Source organism: Rosa chinensis, chromosome 5 (genome assembly GCF_002994745.2).
Source record: "Rosa chinensis cultivar Old Blush chromosome 5, RchiOBHm-V2, whole genome shotgun sequence".
Lineage (NCBI taxonomy): Eukaryota > Viridiplantae > Streptophyta > Magnoliopsida > Rosales > Rosaceae > Rosa > Rosa chinensis.
The window spans coordinates 1,519,263-1,535,392 of record NC_037092.1 but is presented as its reverse complement, the minus strand read 5'-3'; the positions used below and the strand labels follow the sequence as shown (position 1 = coordinate 1,535,392).

The window sequence follows — 16,130 nt, the reverse complement described above, 5'->3', positions numbered from 1 at the left end:
GATCCAACTGAGAATCTGCCTGACTTGCGTGAAATCTCGCCGCCGAAGTATGAGCACGAGGTCGAGTTCACAGAGAAACCAGAGGCCTCACTGCGAGTATTCGGTTTCTGAGACGAGTAGAGAATCGAAGAGATCTGAGTTGGACTCCACTGAGGTAGCTCCGATCGGAGCTTCATCGTCATCATCGTCGTCTTTAGGCGTGCCGGCGCCGTTTCTAGGTTTTGCAAGCTTGGATCAATTCGAATCTCACCAGATCGGAGGCGGTGGTAGCGGGAATCGGATGGGGGGAGAGAGTGCGTCGTGCTGGTGGTCGCCGGAATCGGAGGCGGCGACCAAAGAAGTGAAAAACCTGTGGTCGAGGAGAGAGAGAGAACTGTGATCGGAGAAAGAGAGAGAGAGAGAGAAGAAAGAGAGAGGTACGGGTAACTGTGTAAGGCTGATGGAATTAATTGGTTTTCTTAAGTGGGAGGGTAAAATTGTCAGGAATTAATTAATTTGTGGAAGCAGGTGGCCTTATGTGTACAAGAAAAATTAAGTGGCCTTATCACTAATTAAAGTTTCAAAAGATCACTTGTGTGTAATTTTCTATAATCATAAACACACTTTTTCAGTAGTTTTTCTCCCCTGGCCTGTCCTCTTCATGAGTCCTAATGGGATGGTTTTATCGACTATCCTTTTATGTTCAGACTCCTAATATTGACTGGACTCGGGTTTATTCATGAGGCTATGGGGAATTTTTCCGAAAAATGTTAGTGCTTTCATACTCCTGACTTTGATTGGACACAGGCCTATATGTATACGTATGTATACATGGGTCTTTCCCTTAAGTGTGTTTCTTATTTTCCGGTTTCATTATCTCTTTTTCACAGCTCAAGCACAATGACAGCGATTCAGGTGCTGTTTTCTTTCATATTCGTAGGGGTCACTGTGGTCATGATCATGTTGTATGATCAGATCCCATCAGTCGTAAGCGTTCCGGTCAAGTCACATGCGGCGATGGCGACTGTGAGAAAGGTGTTGCTGCTTCTCATGTTCCTCGTCTTACTGATGATCATGTCCTGCGTTTACAATGTTATTATGATCCAGAAGATCCACGACTATCTCTTTGAACTCACTCTCATGGGTAATGCTTTGTTTTCATAATCTTTTGGATTTGGTGCAACTAGTTTTACCCTTACCTACAATTTTTTTTTTTGAACATTAATACCTATTGAACTGTTAGGATTTGTCCCCTTTAATGTGCCCTTATGGTTCGGCTAAGCGATAAAAATGCTCTTATGGTTTGCAAAGCCTTGCAAATTGACCTAGTTAATTTTGCACCGAGTCTAATCCTCTAAATTCAAATGGTGGAATCTCCTCTTAAATTACACCTTCATATTTAGAACGCTTCAATTTGTAAATTGTCTTCATTTTTTGCAATCTACTTGAACATAATTTAGTCATCCGAATGTATTAAACTGATGGATTATTTTAGTGTTTTGTCTGACATTGCATGTTATCCATATATATGTTGGCTCATTTGATTTTCCAACTTACAGGTTTCTTGGCATTCCTAGTTCTCTTGATAGACAAAGTACACAACTATAAAAAAGAACTTAGTAGTCAAAGAAAGGTGAACACAAGAAAACAGCCAGAGGTTGAAACGACGTTGTATGAAACGACTACATTGCGCAGAAGGCTCAGACAAGTAGAATCTCAACTTGAGAAGGAGTTGAAAGAAAAGACTGTAGCGACCACAAGACTCAGAACCCTAGTCTCTAGACATGAGAAAGAGACCAAAGAGAGGACTGAGAGGATTCTATTGGACACAAGGCTCAAACAACTTGAATCTGAACTTGAGACGAAGAAAAAAGACGTTCGTGCTGCAGAAGCCAATAGTATTGCTCTAAGGAAACAATGTGACGGGCTTCTTTATGAGTATAATCGTTTGCTTGAGGAGAATGAATTTGTTAAAAACCAATTGCGGGTATGTGATTGGAGGTTGTCTCATTCAGGTAGCAAGAAAAATTTATAGGAAATCCCACACCATGTAAGATACTTCAATATATTCTTGTACATTGTTCTCGTTATTAGTTCATTGTTTGGGTGTTCTTGTCAACGCAAGAGTAATGTGGGATGATATAGAAAAGAGAGGGAACATGGTTATCACAAATTCATGAGATTATCTTAGGAATATATTATAGTCTATAATATCTTGAAAAGTTGTTGTTTAAAATAGAATTGGATGGATTGTGTAATTCGAAAATGTGATTTTTGAGTTGCTTGAGTGAGCTAAACACAGAATTTGGTTTCTTGTTTGGATAAACAACTCTCTTTTTCTTTTCTTTTTTTGAGTTGATTTGTTTCAAGTCTTTTTGGGTTTGGGTATAACCCATAGGAGCACAAATTAGATGCGGGTATGGACAATACTATTGTCTCGTTAATGTCCTCGGTAGTTGGACCTTAATTACAAGAATGCTGTCGCACCAGATTAAGTAATGACATACAGTAATTCAGCCGGTCATATTAAGGGTCTTTTGGAAATAAAGCGTGTATATCCGCTAGCTCATATGCCCCACAATTTAACCAGAAAATGCTTTTGTTTCGTTAATGTCCTGGAATGTTTATTTAACTACAACAATGCCATCCCATTATGGCAAATCCGTAAATCCGTGGGACACTATGGGCTTCTTTTCGGGAAGCAAGCTGCTGAAATCAAATTGAATGAGGAATTTTTAATTTTTTTTTTTAAATGTAGACTTTTTATTTTGATTATTTCCCCATTGTTTTAGAGAAACTGAATTTGGGAGGAATTTGCTGTGTGTTCTCATTGATAATAGGGGCCTCTTTATATAGAGGATTACAATGCATAGAATCTCAATCATACAAGGAAAGTAATTCTACATTGATTAGGATTCTAGATCCTTCTAATTAAATCCTATTACCACTAGGTCAAGTAACCTAGAGTTTGAGCTAAACACAAATTAAGTTTTCCTTCAACACTCCCCCTTGTGTTGCCCAAACGCGGTACTTCTCTCGTTGCCTCGTTAAAAACCTTGCCGAGTAACAAAAACCCAGTGGGACAAAAATAACCTCGGTCGAAGGGGAAAAAGAGCACAACACACCCTTCACGATTCGAGACGAACATGTAGACATCTCCCCCTGATGTCTGCACCTCCCCCTGATGACTACGATCATGGGAGTTCAGATAATTTCCGCAAGCCAATTCTTGCCACATGTTTCTCGAACGTGGTATTGGGCAATGACTTAGTAAACAAGTCTGCCTCACTGTCCTCAGATCGAACCTAGTTCACTTTGATCTCGAGGAGTGTCTGTTGTTGCTGATTATGCTTGGTGTTATCGCTATTGATGTAGCCTTGCCTCATTTGTTCAAAACAAGTAGCATTATCCTAAATGCTCGTAGGCTCATCTGTGGTAGACTTCAAACCACAATTGTTCGAACATGCGTAATTATGGATCCAATCCATATACATTCACGAACCACTTCGTGAAGAGCAATGATCTCTGCATTGTTCGAAGATATAGCGACTACGGTCTGTTCTGTAGACCTCCAAGATATCACGATCTTTTCCCATGGTGAACACTTAACCAGTTTGGGAATGACCATTGTGTGGGTCAGAGAGATACCCAACATCAGCAAAACCTTCCAAAACACATGTCGTTTTGGGATGGGGATAGAGAACGCAGGCCAGCGTTGGCGGCGTTTCTGGTGTGTGATGGGTCCGAATCCATCATCTCTTTATAGGGATAGAACAAGCCCATATCATTCATACATCTCAAGTATCGAAAGATATCTTTTACACCAATCCAATGGCGTCGCGTTGGCGCAGAGCTATATCTAGCTAACAAGTTCATAACATATGAGATGTCCGGTCTTGTGCATTGAGATAAGTACAATAATGCGCCTATTGTACTAAGTAAGACACTTTTGCCTCTAGCACATCTTCGTCATCATCCTTTCGACGAAGATGATCCTTTTCAGGATCAAGACTACGGACGATCATGGGGGTGCTCGAAGGCTTGACCTTGTCAAAATGCCTAAGCATCTATCGACACGATGCTCAAGTTCCAAACCGAGCCATAATCGTGTTCTCCCAAAATCCTTCATCTCAAACTACGGATTTCAAGTGTTCAGCGGTTTCCCTTAACTCTTTAAGGGCTTCTAATGAAGATCATGTCCATCATGAACCGCGATAGAATCCAAAACTTCTCATAGAAACGCGTGGGCATATCCCTTCCCAATCAAGTAGTCACTTTAGTGAGTGTTTCAACCTCTTTGTAAACGCGCTCCATGGTCTAGAGCCACTTGACTTGGGTAAATGAAGTTCGCCATGAACCTTCATGTATATTCCGTATCTAGATCCCTATAGAGATACGTAGTGACCACATTTGTAAGCTGCATGTTCAGTTATTCGGAAACTACCAAACTGACAGGGTAGTGGAGTGCAATGACATCCATTACGAGAGAATATGTCTCATCGTAGTCGATTCCAGGGCGTTTTGTGAGAAACCTTGCGCCATAAGGCGAGATTACCATCTCTTTTTCTCACTACGCTTTCTAACGAAGACCCATTAGTTAACAGGTTTTATATTAGGAGGTGTTAGCATCTCTAGCTCGAAAACCTTCCTCTTCGTTAGAGAATCCATCTTAACCTGGATCGCATCTTTCCATTTAGGCCAAAAACTTTCTACGTTGGCATTCATTCATCAACGGAGCATGGTTCGATATCATCTGACTCAACAAACTCATGCGCAACAAAATACGCAACTACATCATCAATTCTGATGGAGTTCTATCCCACGTCTCATGTACACTAGTGTAAGTTCCATAGAGCTCTATATTCTCAGGAATAGGTTCTAACGTTGAGGCGTCCCCCAACGATAACCATAACCCGGAAGATACTCATGAGACGGATTTTGAGTCTTGATGATCAAAGGATTGGAATGTGCCAAAGTATCCTTCGAACCCACGTGCCTCCCACGCATCCTAGCTGGGGCCATGGCCTGTAACGCCAGAGTGCCACCCTCTTTGGCTTTGGCGCCATGCCTACCTCCGTGTAGGGTGGCGCTACGTCCTCTCGTAGGGACGTCCTTCCTTGCAGGCATGTTTGCAGCATATTTGTGTGATCTCGTCACTTTAATAGGGATCAAGATGAGACATAGTGGGGACAGACTACGACAATTCCTGTCGTTCCTTTTGAACATTCGTGTTCTTATCTCCCCCTAACGACGGGAAGACTGTCTCATCAAAGTGACATCCGCAAATCTAGCAGTAAGGAGATCGCCTAGCAAGGGCATTTAAGTGGCGGACGATTGTTGGAAGTCTCAAATCCAACGTAGTTGCCCATTCGTCTGTAAGGACCCATCATAGAGCGTTGTGACGGCGCAATTGGCACAAAAATGGCTCACTCAAATGTGCGTAAGTACAAAAGACGTGTACCCAGTCACTAGCTGTAACGCAGAGGTACATTGAGTGGCATTAGGTCGTAGACGAATTAGCATAGCTGCATACGATATTGCATCACCCCAAGCGAATGTAAGAAGATTGGTGCGCATTACCAATGTTCAGACTACCATCGTAGTCATTTCCGTGAGACCATTTGGGTGTGTTCCTGGGAATGTGATGTCCAACATCAAGCCCATTGCAATATCCATCGAAAGTCTTTCGATGTAAACTCTCTAGCATAGTCAAATCCAATTGACTAAATAGGATGATTCGGGGAGTGAGCCCGTTGTTGTATGATATGTGCTAGGAGTGTAGCATAAGCAGCATTACAAGTGGACAATGGCACAACACGTGACCAGTGTGTTTGCGTGTCAACCAACATCATGAGATATTTAAACGTCCGCAAGTTGGTTGAATCAATCCACAAAATCCCTAAGGATTCTTTGTAAGAACACAATGAGTAATGTCATATCCTTTGCATAGGACGGTCTCAGTCCTAATTTCCCTAAGGAACAGGCTTTAGTAAAACGAGCGAGAGGCTTTAGAAGCAACCAATGAGAATTTTGGTTAGGCCTGAGCGTCTGAAACGCTATTTTGAAGCAAGTTGGTGATTGCAGCATCACCTAGGGCGCCATCACCATGATGGACGCCATCCATGGAGTCATGGATAGGGACTACGCCAGCCCTAGGCTGGTGGTGGACGGAGGCGGTGCCCTAGGCAGCAGCGTCGGTCACACTTAGTCTAGAAATCAACTTGTGATTCATGCTTCCTTTCGCTCGAAAGAAATGATGTCCATGTGAAGTCTTTTGTAGACGGATCATCATATCATGACTAGGATGATCTATCCTGTCGTGATAAAGCCAATATGTGTCTAAATCCAAGAGATCTTCTCTCATAACTTTATTGGATTTAATAGCTCGAATAGTGACATAAAGTCCACTAGAGAGACACATAAACTTCTCTAAGATGCGTCTTTGTTCGCAATCATTAGAGGTAATGCAAAGGAACTCATCTCCGTTCTCTACATGCATTTTCGCATGGAATTCGTTGGCTATTCATAGGGTAGTATTTGCCCTAAGAGCGTAGAGAGTTTCTGTGACAACTGTAATCAAGGTGCCATTTGGTAAGTGGAACTTGGGCTATTCCATGTCCTTGAATTAATATTGATGGTCTAGCCATCGTAGTCACAAAGTCATATGTTCAGAATCAAAATTGAGTCATAATGAAAATGACTCGAAATTTTATTCATAAGCCAACGGAATACATCATTGTTTCTATGATCAAAGAAAATCTAATCCAATAAAAAGTAATATGGCAATCACCTACAACTCTTGGAAAATAAAAAGACTTAATCAAAATCGCCAGTTTCTGGGTCTTGATCCTTGTAGTCTTCCTCCCTTAGATCTAGATCGCCATCTTGATCTTCTTGTGCCATGTAATTCGCTTCCCTTGCTTCACGATACCTCTTGTATGCGTTTGCAACATTCTGGGGTGCGGTACATGATTTGGCCCAATGTTCAGTTGATCCACATCGAAAACAAACATCATTATGGTCAGGCTCCCTTGATCGAGGCGCCATTGGGGCGCAATTTGGACGACCTATCCTCTTGGTGGCGTTACCACCATGGTCGGAGGCTCCGTCTCTCTCTCTCTTCACACGTTGACCTCCACGGTTCCGTGCACGCCTCTCTTGGCGATTTCCTTCCTCTTTAGGGCGAACATATGGACCAGAATGTCCAGAATTGTCCCTATCCTTAGGGTTTCGCTCCTTACGTCCTCTATTAGGGGCACGACTATAGTTAGACTCCGGAATAGGCTTAGTTCCCACGGGTCTAGCATTATAGTTCTTCACAAGGATATTGTCGTGCTTTTCAGCTACGTTCATGGCGCCAATGAGCTCATGAAACCTTGTGATACGTCCTGCATTTACATCAATAATTCTTTGAAATCATCAGTGCAGAGACGGGGAAGGTAGAGAGAGTCTTCTCGATCAACATCGTATTAGTTATGGCTTGGCCACAAAACTCCATCAGAGACTTGATACGAAGAGCTTCCGAGTTATAATCAAGCACAGACTTGAAATCACAAAAGCGGAGGCTATGCCATCGCACTTCTAAATCAGGAAGCAGGGAGTCACGAACGTTGCCAAATCGCTGCTCAAGTTCTACCCATAGCTTTCTTGGGTCTTCCTCATTGAGGTATTCATTTTGGAGCGCGTCATTCATGTGCCTTGTCATGAGAATTATGGCTTTAGCTTGTTTTGCTTCAAAAGCAGTAGCTTGCTCAATGGAGAGCACGTTCTGACCAGGCTCTTGGATGGCTCCCAGAAGTCCATCAGCCTTAAGATGTTGGCGCACATCTCGGACCCACCTATGGTATCATGCGCCAGTTGTTTCTAGTGGAACGAAGTTCAACTTGTTCAGGTTACTCATCCTGAAAAACAACACAAGATTAGGGTTAGTTTCGGAGCGAAAATGCTACCACGAAAAACTATTAAATCTCTGAGCGTAGTCGCTTCCAAGAAATTAGGAATTTTCTGAGCGTAGTCGCTTCTAAGAAAATCCGATTCCAAGAGGGATTTTGGATTAGATCGAAACAACGATATATGTGGTCGATCGTTTTCTTCTCAACAAACTCTGAGTTTGGAGGACTTTACAAGCTCCAAGCTTGGAGTGACCCCCACAGTTCGGCTATTGGTCTCCCCTATGAAGAAGAAAGGGGGGTAGGAGAAGAGATTTTGGAAGTCCCCGAGGAAAGATGAAGAAATTGAAAAACTTCACAAAAATGGGAACTTTTAGAAAAGTTTACCTTAAAAAGATGCCGAAAAGTGGTTGCCGGAAATTCACTGCAGCTACCGGAAAGTTACTGTAGCTGCCGGAAAAGTCGCCAGAAGTTGGCCGGAAAATTCGCCGGAAAAGTCACCGGAAAATAGTTGACTGGAGTTGACTGTTGACCTTTGACAATTGACTGTTGATCGTTGACCTCTGACCGTTGACCTGCTGACGTGGCAGTGGGTCCCTGTTTGCTGATGTGGCAGTGGGTCAGTGTGCTGACGTGGCAGTGCTGATGTGGCAGTGGAAGTGGGCCTGCGTCAGTGGGCCTCTACCATGGGCTTGGGCTTCTGCTTCTTGGGCTTCTGGGCTTCCTTTCCTTTTTTTTTTTTTTTCTTTTCTTTTCTTTCTTTTCTGCCGGTTTTCTGCAGGATATTTAGTTGGCCGGTTCACTCACTTTTAGGCCGGTTTTCTCACTTTTTCTTTCGGTTCCAGTATCTTTGACTTGAGAGGCTTCTGCGACCAAAATTTGGTGGAAATCGGAGGTCCGGAAGATGGTGAACCGGTGGAATATTTGCTGCTAGGTGTATAGAGCTTCCGTTGGCCGGTTCGGTGGTTTTCCGGCCGGTTCTTGAGGTGGGGCTGCCGGTTCTGGACTCCTGGGAAAGAGTTCTTCAAGGTGTGAGGTGGAGGAAAGAAAGACTTCAAGGTTTTGTATTCGGATTCAAGGTTTTTAGCTTCTTGAAGCAGGGTTTGGCTATTTATTTCAGGGTTAGGGCTTCGTGCTGATAACGTGTTTTAGAGAAACTGAATTTGGGAGGAATTTGCTGTGTGTTCTCATTAATAATAGGGGCCTCTTTATATAGAGGATTACAATGCATAGAATCTCAATCATACAAGGAAAGTAATTCTACATTGATTAGGATTCTAGATCCTTCTAATTAAATCCTATTACCACTAGGTCAAGTAACCTAGAGTTTGGGCTAAACACAAATTAGGTTTTCCTTCAACACCCATATATTTATAGCCTCCTTAAGCTCTCCAATTCTTCGAGTTTCTTGAGACCCAATCAATATATTCATACCATTCAATAAAAAAACCTACATGGTTCCCTTTGATTTCCGGCTCAATTGCAACTTCTACACGCATAACAGTGATGATTCAGCTGCTATTTTCTTTCATATTCTTAGAGATCACTCTGATCATGGTGATACTGTTGTTCGAGACCACATTGATGGAGGTGGTGATAAACGTACGGGATGTGTTTATGAAGACCTTCGCAAGAGTAGTCATCTTACTTCTCTTGTCCATCTTCTTGCTGATGATCATGCCTTGTTTTTACAACATTGTGTTGATCCCGAATACGGACGAGAACCACCTTTTTGAAGCAACTCTCACAGGTAATATTCATTTAATTAATTAAATTCCCTTATTTCTGTTTCACTGAAAGCTAGCAAGAAATATTAATACCGTAAACCCTAAACTCGTTTGATTTGCCTACTTGACTTGCAGGGGTCATCCTGTTCCTCGCTATTATGATCGACAGGCTACAACACTATGTTGGAGAGCTTTGTGTACGAAGAAAAGGGTTGTGTATGGCGGATAAAAGGATCAAACAGCTAGAATCAGAAAGAAAAGAAGTTAATGATGCAGAGGCTAATACTATTGCTCAAAGTAAAAAATTACTTGAAGAAAATCAATGTTTAAAACACCAATTGGGCTTAGTGCGTGCAAGAGTCAACGACCTAGAATCTGAACTTGGGACAAGGGCAAGAGAGACCATTACATTGTGCAAGAGAATTAAACAGCAAGAATCTGAACTCGGGACAAAAACGAAGGAGGCGACTACATTGTGCAGAAAAATCAAACAGCTTGAGTCACAACTGGAGTCAAAGACAAAAGAGATTACCATACTGGGAACAAGAGTGAAACAGCTAGAATCCGAACTTGAGACAAAGGCAAACGAGACTAATGTTCTTGGCGCGAGACTCGAACAACTAGATTTTGAACGTGAGAGAGAGACAAAAGAGGATGCTACATCAATTGTAAGACTCAAAGAACGAGAATATATACTTAATGCTGCAAGAGTCAATAGTTTTAATCAGAAGAATCAATTAGAAGGGTCCCTTGCTGAGTTTGATAGCCTACTTGATGGTAACGAAACTCTGAAAAATCAATTGAGGTCGTTACCCTGGAGATTGTCACATTGAGATAGCAATAAATATTCATAGGAAACTGTTTTGATTGTATGGGAGTCTAAGATATATATGTACTTGTTACATTTTAATTTGTACATCGGGTCTCATGGAGAAAGCAGAAGTTGAATGATGAAAATCGCTATACACGTAGTGGGGTAGTGCCGTCTATGAAATCCAATGTCCTTATGTTGCTAACCAAGGATGGTATGATCGCTGCACGCGTTTTCTAAAGGATGAGGGACGAACTTGGCTCAATTACAAGCGTTGTTTGTCCTCTTCATTGTCAAAAGCTTGCTTTACCGTCTTCTTGAATAGAAATAACTAGTATGAAAGATAGAAGATTTTATCTGGTGTGGTTAGTGAAACTATGTCTAGTTATTTTATTGAAAATTATATTTGACTCAAAACATGGGTGAACAAACATGATGAACTTAAAAACCTATTTTAGATGTTGGAACGTGCCTCGGTTGGCATTGTATCAGTTTATAAGTTACAAAACCAAAGTTTCTTTCACATATTTTTGCCTAAATACTTAGTGGGGCCCAAGGCCCGAAACATCTATTAGTCCACAAGAACATGCATGTACCCAATAGATAAGCAGCCCTAATCCCCTAACCCCTTTTTTTTTAGAATACCCTAATCCCCTAACCCTAATCAATCGAGAAGGCAAAAAACCAACCCCCGCCAGTCAGCTCCATTCTTTTAGCCGAGTTACTTAGCCGTCAAGCAACAAACTTTCCCTAAGGCTCAAGTCCTAAGTGGATATATACACACTATACAAGCTTCTGTATCATAAAAAAAACCCAATGTTGTTTACTTGTTATAATGAGTGATAAGATCGATGATGCTTGCATTTTCGGCTTCGATAGCTTTGAAGAAGGCAGTGATGAAGTGCCTGGATGCGTTCAAGGGAAGAGATTGGCTCAATGCAGAGAATATCGTTTTAGGATTGCTCTTCCTTGTGAACTTTGTTAGGATGATCCAGACGCCTAGCAACTGTCTTGATTTACTTTTCAGTGGTAAATTTTATTTACTTTTCTCATGGCTTTTCTATTTAGAGTAAGAGTAACTTTCTCAGAAATTTTTTGGTCTGTGATTCAACTTTGATGGTGTTTGATGATGATAGATTTGCTGGGTGTTGGTAATTTTTTTTTTTTTTTTTGCTTTATGTGCAATTTGATTTGGGTATTTAGGGTTTTCACCTTGAATATATACTAGTATGCAATTCAAAATTCCAATAGTCTTTTTGGATTTTTTTTTTATAACTAAAATAAGGGATGAGACTATATTAGCTCCTCGGAAGTAGATGATTTAGGGAGCAAGTCCCACCCTCAAACCCGAAGGTGAAGGGTCTACCACACTTTGGGAGCCCACCGCCTGTCCCCTTATTTTTTTTATATTAATAATAAAGAAAAATACAAAAAAGAGAAGGGAGAACAAAAACCAAACCCCAAAACTACAGACCAAAGAAAGAAATAAAAGGTGGAAAAGAAATAAATTTTCCATCTTTCGAACAGAGAAAAAGAACAAGAAAAAAACTCCAAGAAGCCCAAATTTGATTCTTATTTGTTAGTTGTACTCTGTAGTTCGGGTCTTTACTCTTTATGTGTCATTGGTTGATTGACCTTTCGTTTCTGTTTGTATCTCATATTCCGCTTGACTGATCTGATTTACTCACTGCATTTCCAACTTGCAGGTGTACTCATACTCCTCGTAAGAGTCATTCATGCTGCAGAAGCCAAGTCCCTTTCTGAAAATAATGGTCTTCTTGACGAAAATCAAATCTTAAAGAACCGGTTGCAGTCATTGGACACAGGACTCGACAAGCTAGAATCTGATCTCGAGACAAAGACAGAAGACGTAATTTCTGCAGAAGTCAACTCTATTGTTCTAATCAAACACTCTGAAGAGTTCCATCTTGAGTATGATCTCTTGGTCAAGCAAAACCAAATTTTAAAGAACCAATTGCGGTCGTTGAGCACAAGAGTTGAACAGGTAGAATGTGAACTTGAGATCAAGAAGAAAACGGTTAATGATGTAGAAGCCAAGAATGTTTCTCTAAGAAAGCAACTTCATGAGTTCCTCCTAGAGCACCATTGTATGCTTGAGACCAAGAAAAAAGAGGTTACTGCTGCAGATGCCCAGAATAAAGATACAAAGAAGCAATTTGATGAGCTCTTCCTTGAGCACCTTAGCTTACTTGAGAAGAACGATACTTTAAACAACCAGTTGCAGTCATCAGGGAGCAAAATCGTACGGCTAGAATATGAAGTTTTGGCTAAGACAAGAGACTTGGAAGCTGCTGAAGCCAATGATATTACTTTAGGGAAGGATAAGAAAACTTTGGAGGAGCGGTTGCAGGCATGGGGCACAAAACTGAGACACATAGAAATCATAGAATCTGAACTTAACACAAGGAAAAGAAGTATCAGTGCATATGAAGCCAAAATTACTGATCTAAAAAACCAAGTTGAAGAGCTCTCTCTTCAACACGATTGTTTGCTTGGGAACAACCAAACTTTAAGGAACCAGCTGCAGTTGTCACACACAAGACTTAGACAAACAGAATCAAAACTTGGGACCAAGACACAAGAAGTTTGTGTTGTAAAATCCAATATTGTTGCTCTAAATAAGGAAAATGATGATTTGAAGAACCAGTTGCGGTCATTGGAGACAACTTAAAAGAGATAGAATATGAACTTGAGGCAAGGACAAAAACTGTTAGTACAGTAGAAGCCAAGGTACATAGACAATTTAAAAAGGCACGCGTATGAGTATGGCTTTGGGTGTATCTTATTGTTTACTTGAGGAGAATGGTTTAATTTTTGAAATCCTTTGTTTACATATTTGGATAGATGTAGAGCCACAAGGGATTTGATCGATTTTTGTTCAAATTCATCGCTATGAGAGTTTTAAACTCTCATTGATACATAAATGATTTCTAGTTATAAAAGAAAACTTAAAAGTCAAGAAGAACAAAGGAACAAGAGATTTGGGATTTTCTGATATATTTTACCTTCTCCAAGAACGGAGTATATATACAAGATACATCAAGACCTATTAGGAAACTAATTACAACAGAATAATCCTAATAATACACAATATTCACAATCCTAATTACATGACATGACTCACACCAGCACTCTCCCTCAAGTTGGTGCATATAAATCACGGATGCCCAACTTGTCAAGTGAGTCACAGAAAGCTTTACTCGAGAGAGCCTTTGTAAGAATATTCGCCAACTGATCTTCAGTAGGAACGAAGGGAAACATAATGACCTGTCCATCCAGATTCTCTTTAATGAAGTGCCGATCTACCTCCACATGCTTCGTGCGATCATGCTGAACATGATTGTGAGCAATTTCAATTGCAGCCTTATTATCACAATAAATCGGCATAGCCTTTTTCTACCTGAACCCCAAATCCCTCAACAAATTTATCAACCACAACATCTCACACAGTCCTCGGGTCATTCCTCTATACTCTGTTTCTACACTAGAACAAGCCACCACCTTCTGTTTCTTGCTTTTCCAAGTAACCAAGTTACCACCCACAAACATGAAGTAACCTGAAGTAGACTTGCGGTCTGTAATATTACCTGCTCAGTCTGCGTCTGTGTACCCGAAAACATCCAAGTGACTGTGTTTTGAAAAGAGTAATCCTTCCCTGGAGCAGACTTTAAATACCGCAAAATACGAAATACAGCATCCATACGAGTCTTACTGGGATTATGCATAAACTGACTCACCACACTAACTGCATAGGCTAGATCTGGTCTGGTGTGGGATAAATAAATCAACCAACCAACTAACCTCTGGTATCTTGCTTTATTCGTAGGCACTTGATCCAAATACTCTGCTAACCTATGGTTCTACTCAATAGGAGTATCAACAGGTTGACAGTCAAGCATAACTGTTTCTGCCAGCAAGTCGAGAACAAACTTCCTCTGACTCAACACAATACAATCCTTCCCACGAGCAATTTCAATTCCTAAGAAATATTTCAAATTACCCAAATCTTTCATCTCAAATTCAGAAGATAATTGACCTTGTAACCTTTGAATCTCCTCAAAGTCATCACCTGTCACAACCATGTCATCAACATAAATAATCAAGGTAGTCACTTTACCACACTGATGTTTAAGGAACAAGGTGTGATCTGAATTGCTATGCCGGTACCCAATTTTCTTCATGAACTTGGTGAACCTGCCAAACCAAGCCCAGGGAGACTGCTTCAAACCATAAAGAGATTTTTTCAATTTGCACACCACCTGCTCTCCAGTAGAAGTACCATATCCATGAGGCAAATCCATATAAACCTCTTCATGCAGATCACCATGTAAGAATGCATTCTTAACATCAAACTGTTGTAACGGCCAATCAAGATTAGCAGTTAACGAAAGAAATACCCGAATTGTGTTAATTCTGGCCATTGGTGCAAATGTCTCATCATAATCCACTCCATACTTCTGAGCATAGCCTTTAGCCCTAGTCTTGCCTTGTGCCTGTCCACCGATCCATCAAATTATGTTTCACGGTATACACCCACCGACAACCAACTGTCTTCTTCCCGGGTGGTAATGATACTAATACGCACGTACAATTCTTCTCAAGAGCATCCATTTCGACTGTCATTGCTTGCATCCACTTCTCATCCTTCATTGCATCATGCACTTTACTAGGGAGAGACACAAAAGATAATTGATTTACAAAGGCTATATACGGTTTAGACAGTCTATGGGCATACATAATTAGCAACGGAGTACTTAGCTTTTGCACTTAGAGTAGGTTCATAGTGTTTCGGGGGCTGACCACGGGTGAAACGACTAGGCAGAGTTTTGGTAGGAACAATATCTGACATAGAAGAAGGAACACTAGCTGACACAGAAGGAGTATTAGATAAAGAAGAATTAGAACATACCTCGGGTTATGATTGAGCAGGTGAGACCGCTGAAGGAGAGGGAGAGACGTGAGAACTGTTCGAAACAGCATTGGCGGCATCAGGAATTTCATCTAAAACATTATCGGGAATTTCCTCTCCGGCAAACCGGTCAGACTGATCCGGTCGACTGGTCGGTAGCTGACTGTCCAAATTCTCTTCTCCTGTCGGCAGGCTACTATCCACTTTTTCAAGTTCCGTTCCCAAACACTCCAGCCTTGAGAATTCGGATGCCGGTCTCACATCTTGCCCACTAAACAAATCTTCATAATAACAAGACTTTTCCCCCTGACGAGGAGTCACAGGAGGTAAAAAATAACATGCATCTTCACTGAACGTAACATCCATGGTGAAATAAAACTTCTAGGATTGAGGATGATAACATTTGTAACCTTTTTGATGAGAACCATACCCCACAAACACACACTTAAGGGCTCTAGCATCCAACTTTGACCTCTGATTCTTATACAGATGAACATAAGCAATACAACCAAAGACATAAGCAGGAAAGTATTAGAAGATGGAATAGAAACGTAGTTAGACAGGATCTTAAATGGGACACGACCTTGAAGAGGGGCAGACGGAAGACGATTGATTAGATGAGAAGCACACAAAACAGCCTCTCCCCGAAGATACTTAGGCATTTTAGCACTAAGTAGAAGAGACCGAGCCATGTCCAGAAGATGACGATTTTTCCGTTCAGACACCCCATTTTGCTCAGGTGTCTATGGACATGAAGCTTGATGTATTATGCCATGGTGTTGGAAATATTCATG

At 41.2% G+C, this 16,130-nt stretch overlaps 1 protein-coding gene across 1 annotated transcript; it reads left to right on the top strand.

Annotated features, from left to right (window-relative positions):
• The first annotated feature begins 996 nt into the window (after positions 1–996).
• On the top strand, positions 997–13,098 carry LOC112201447 (filamin A-interacting protein 1-like). The gene is made up of 3 exons (XM_024342324.1): positions 997–1,123; positions 1,539–1,994; positions 12,113–13,098. Exons 1-3 carry the CDS (start codon positions 997–999, stop codon positions 13,096–13,098), a joined length of 1,569 nt encoding a protein of 522 aa, XP_024198092.1.
• The last annotated feature ends 3,032 nt before the right edge of the window (positions 13,099–16,130 follow it).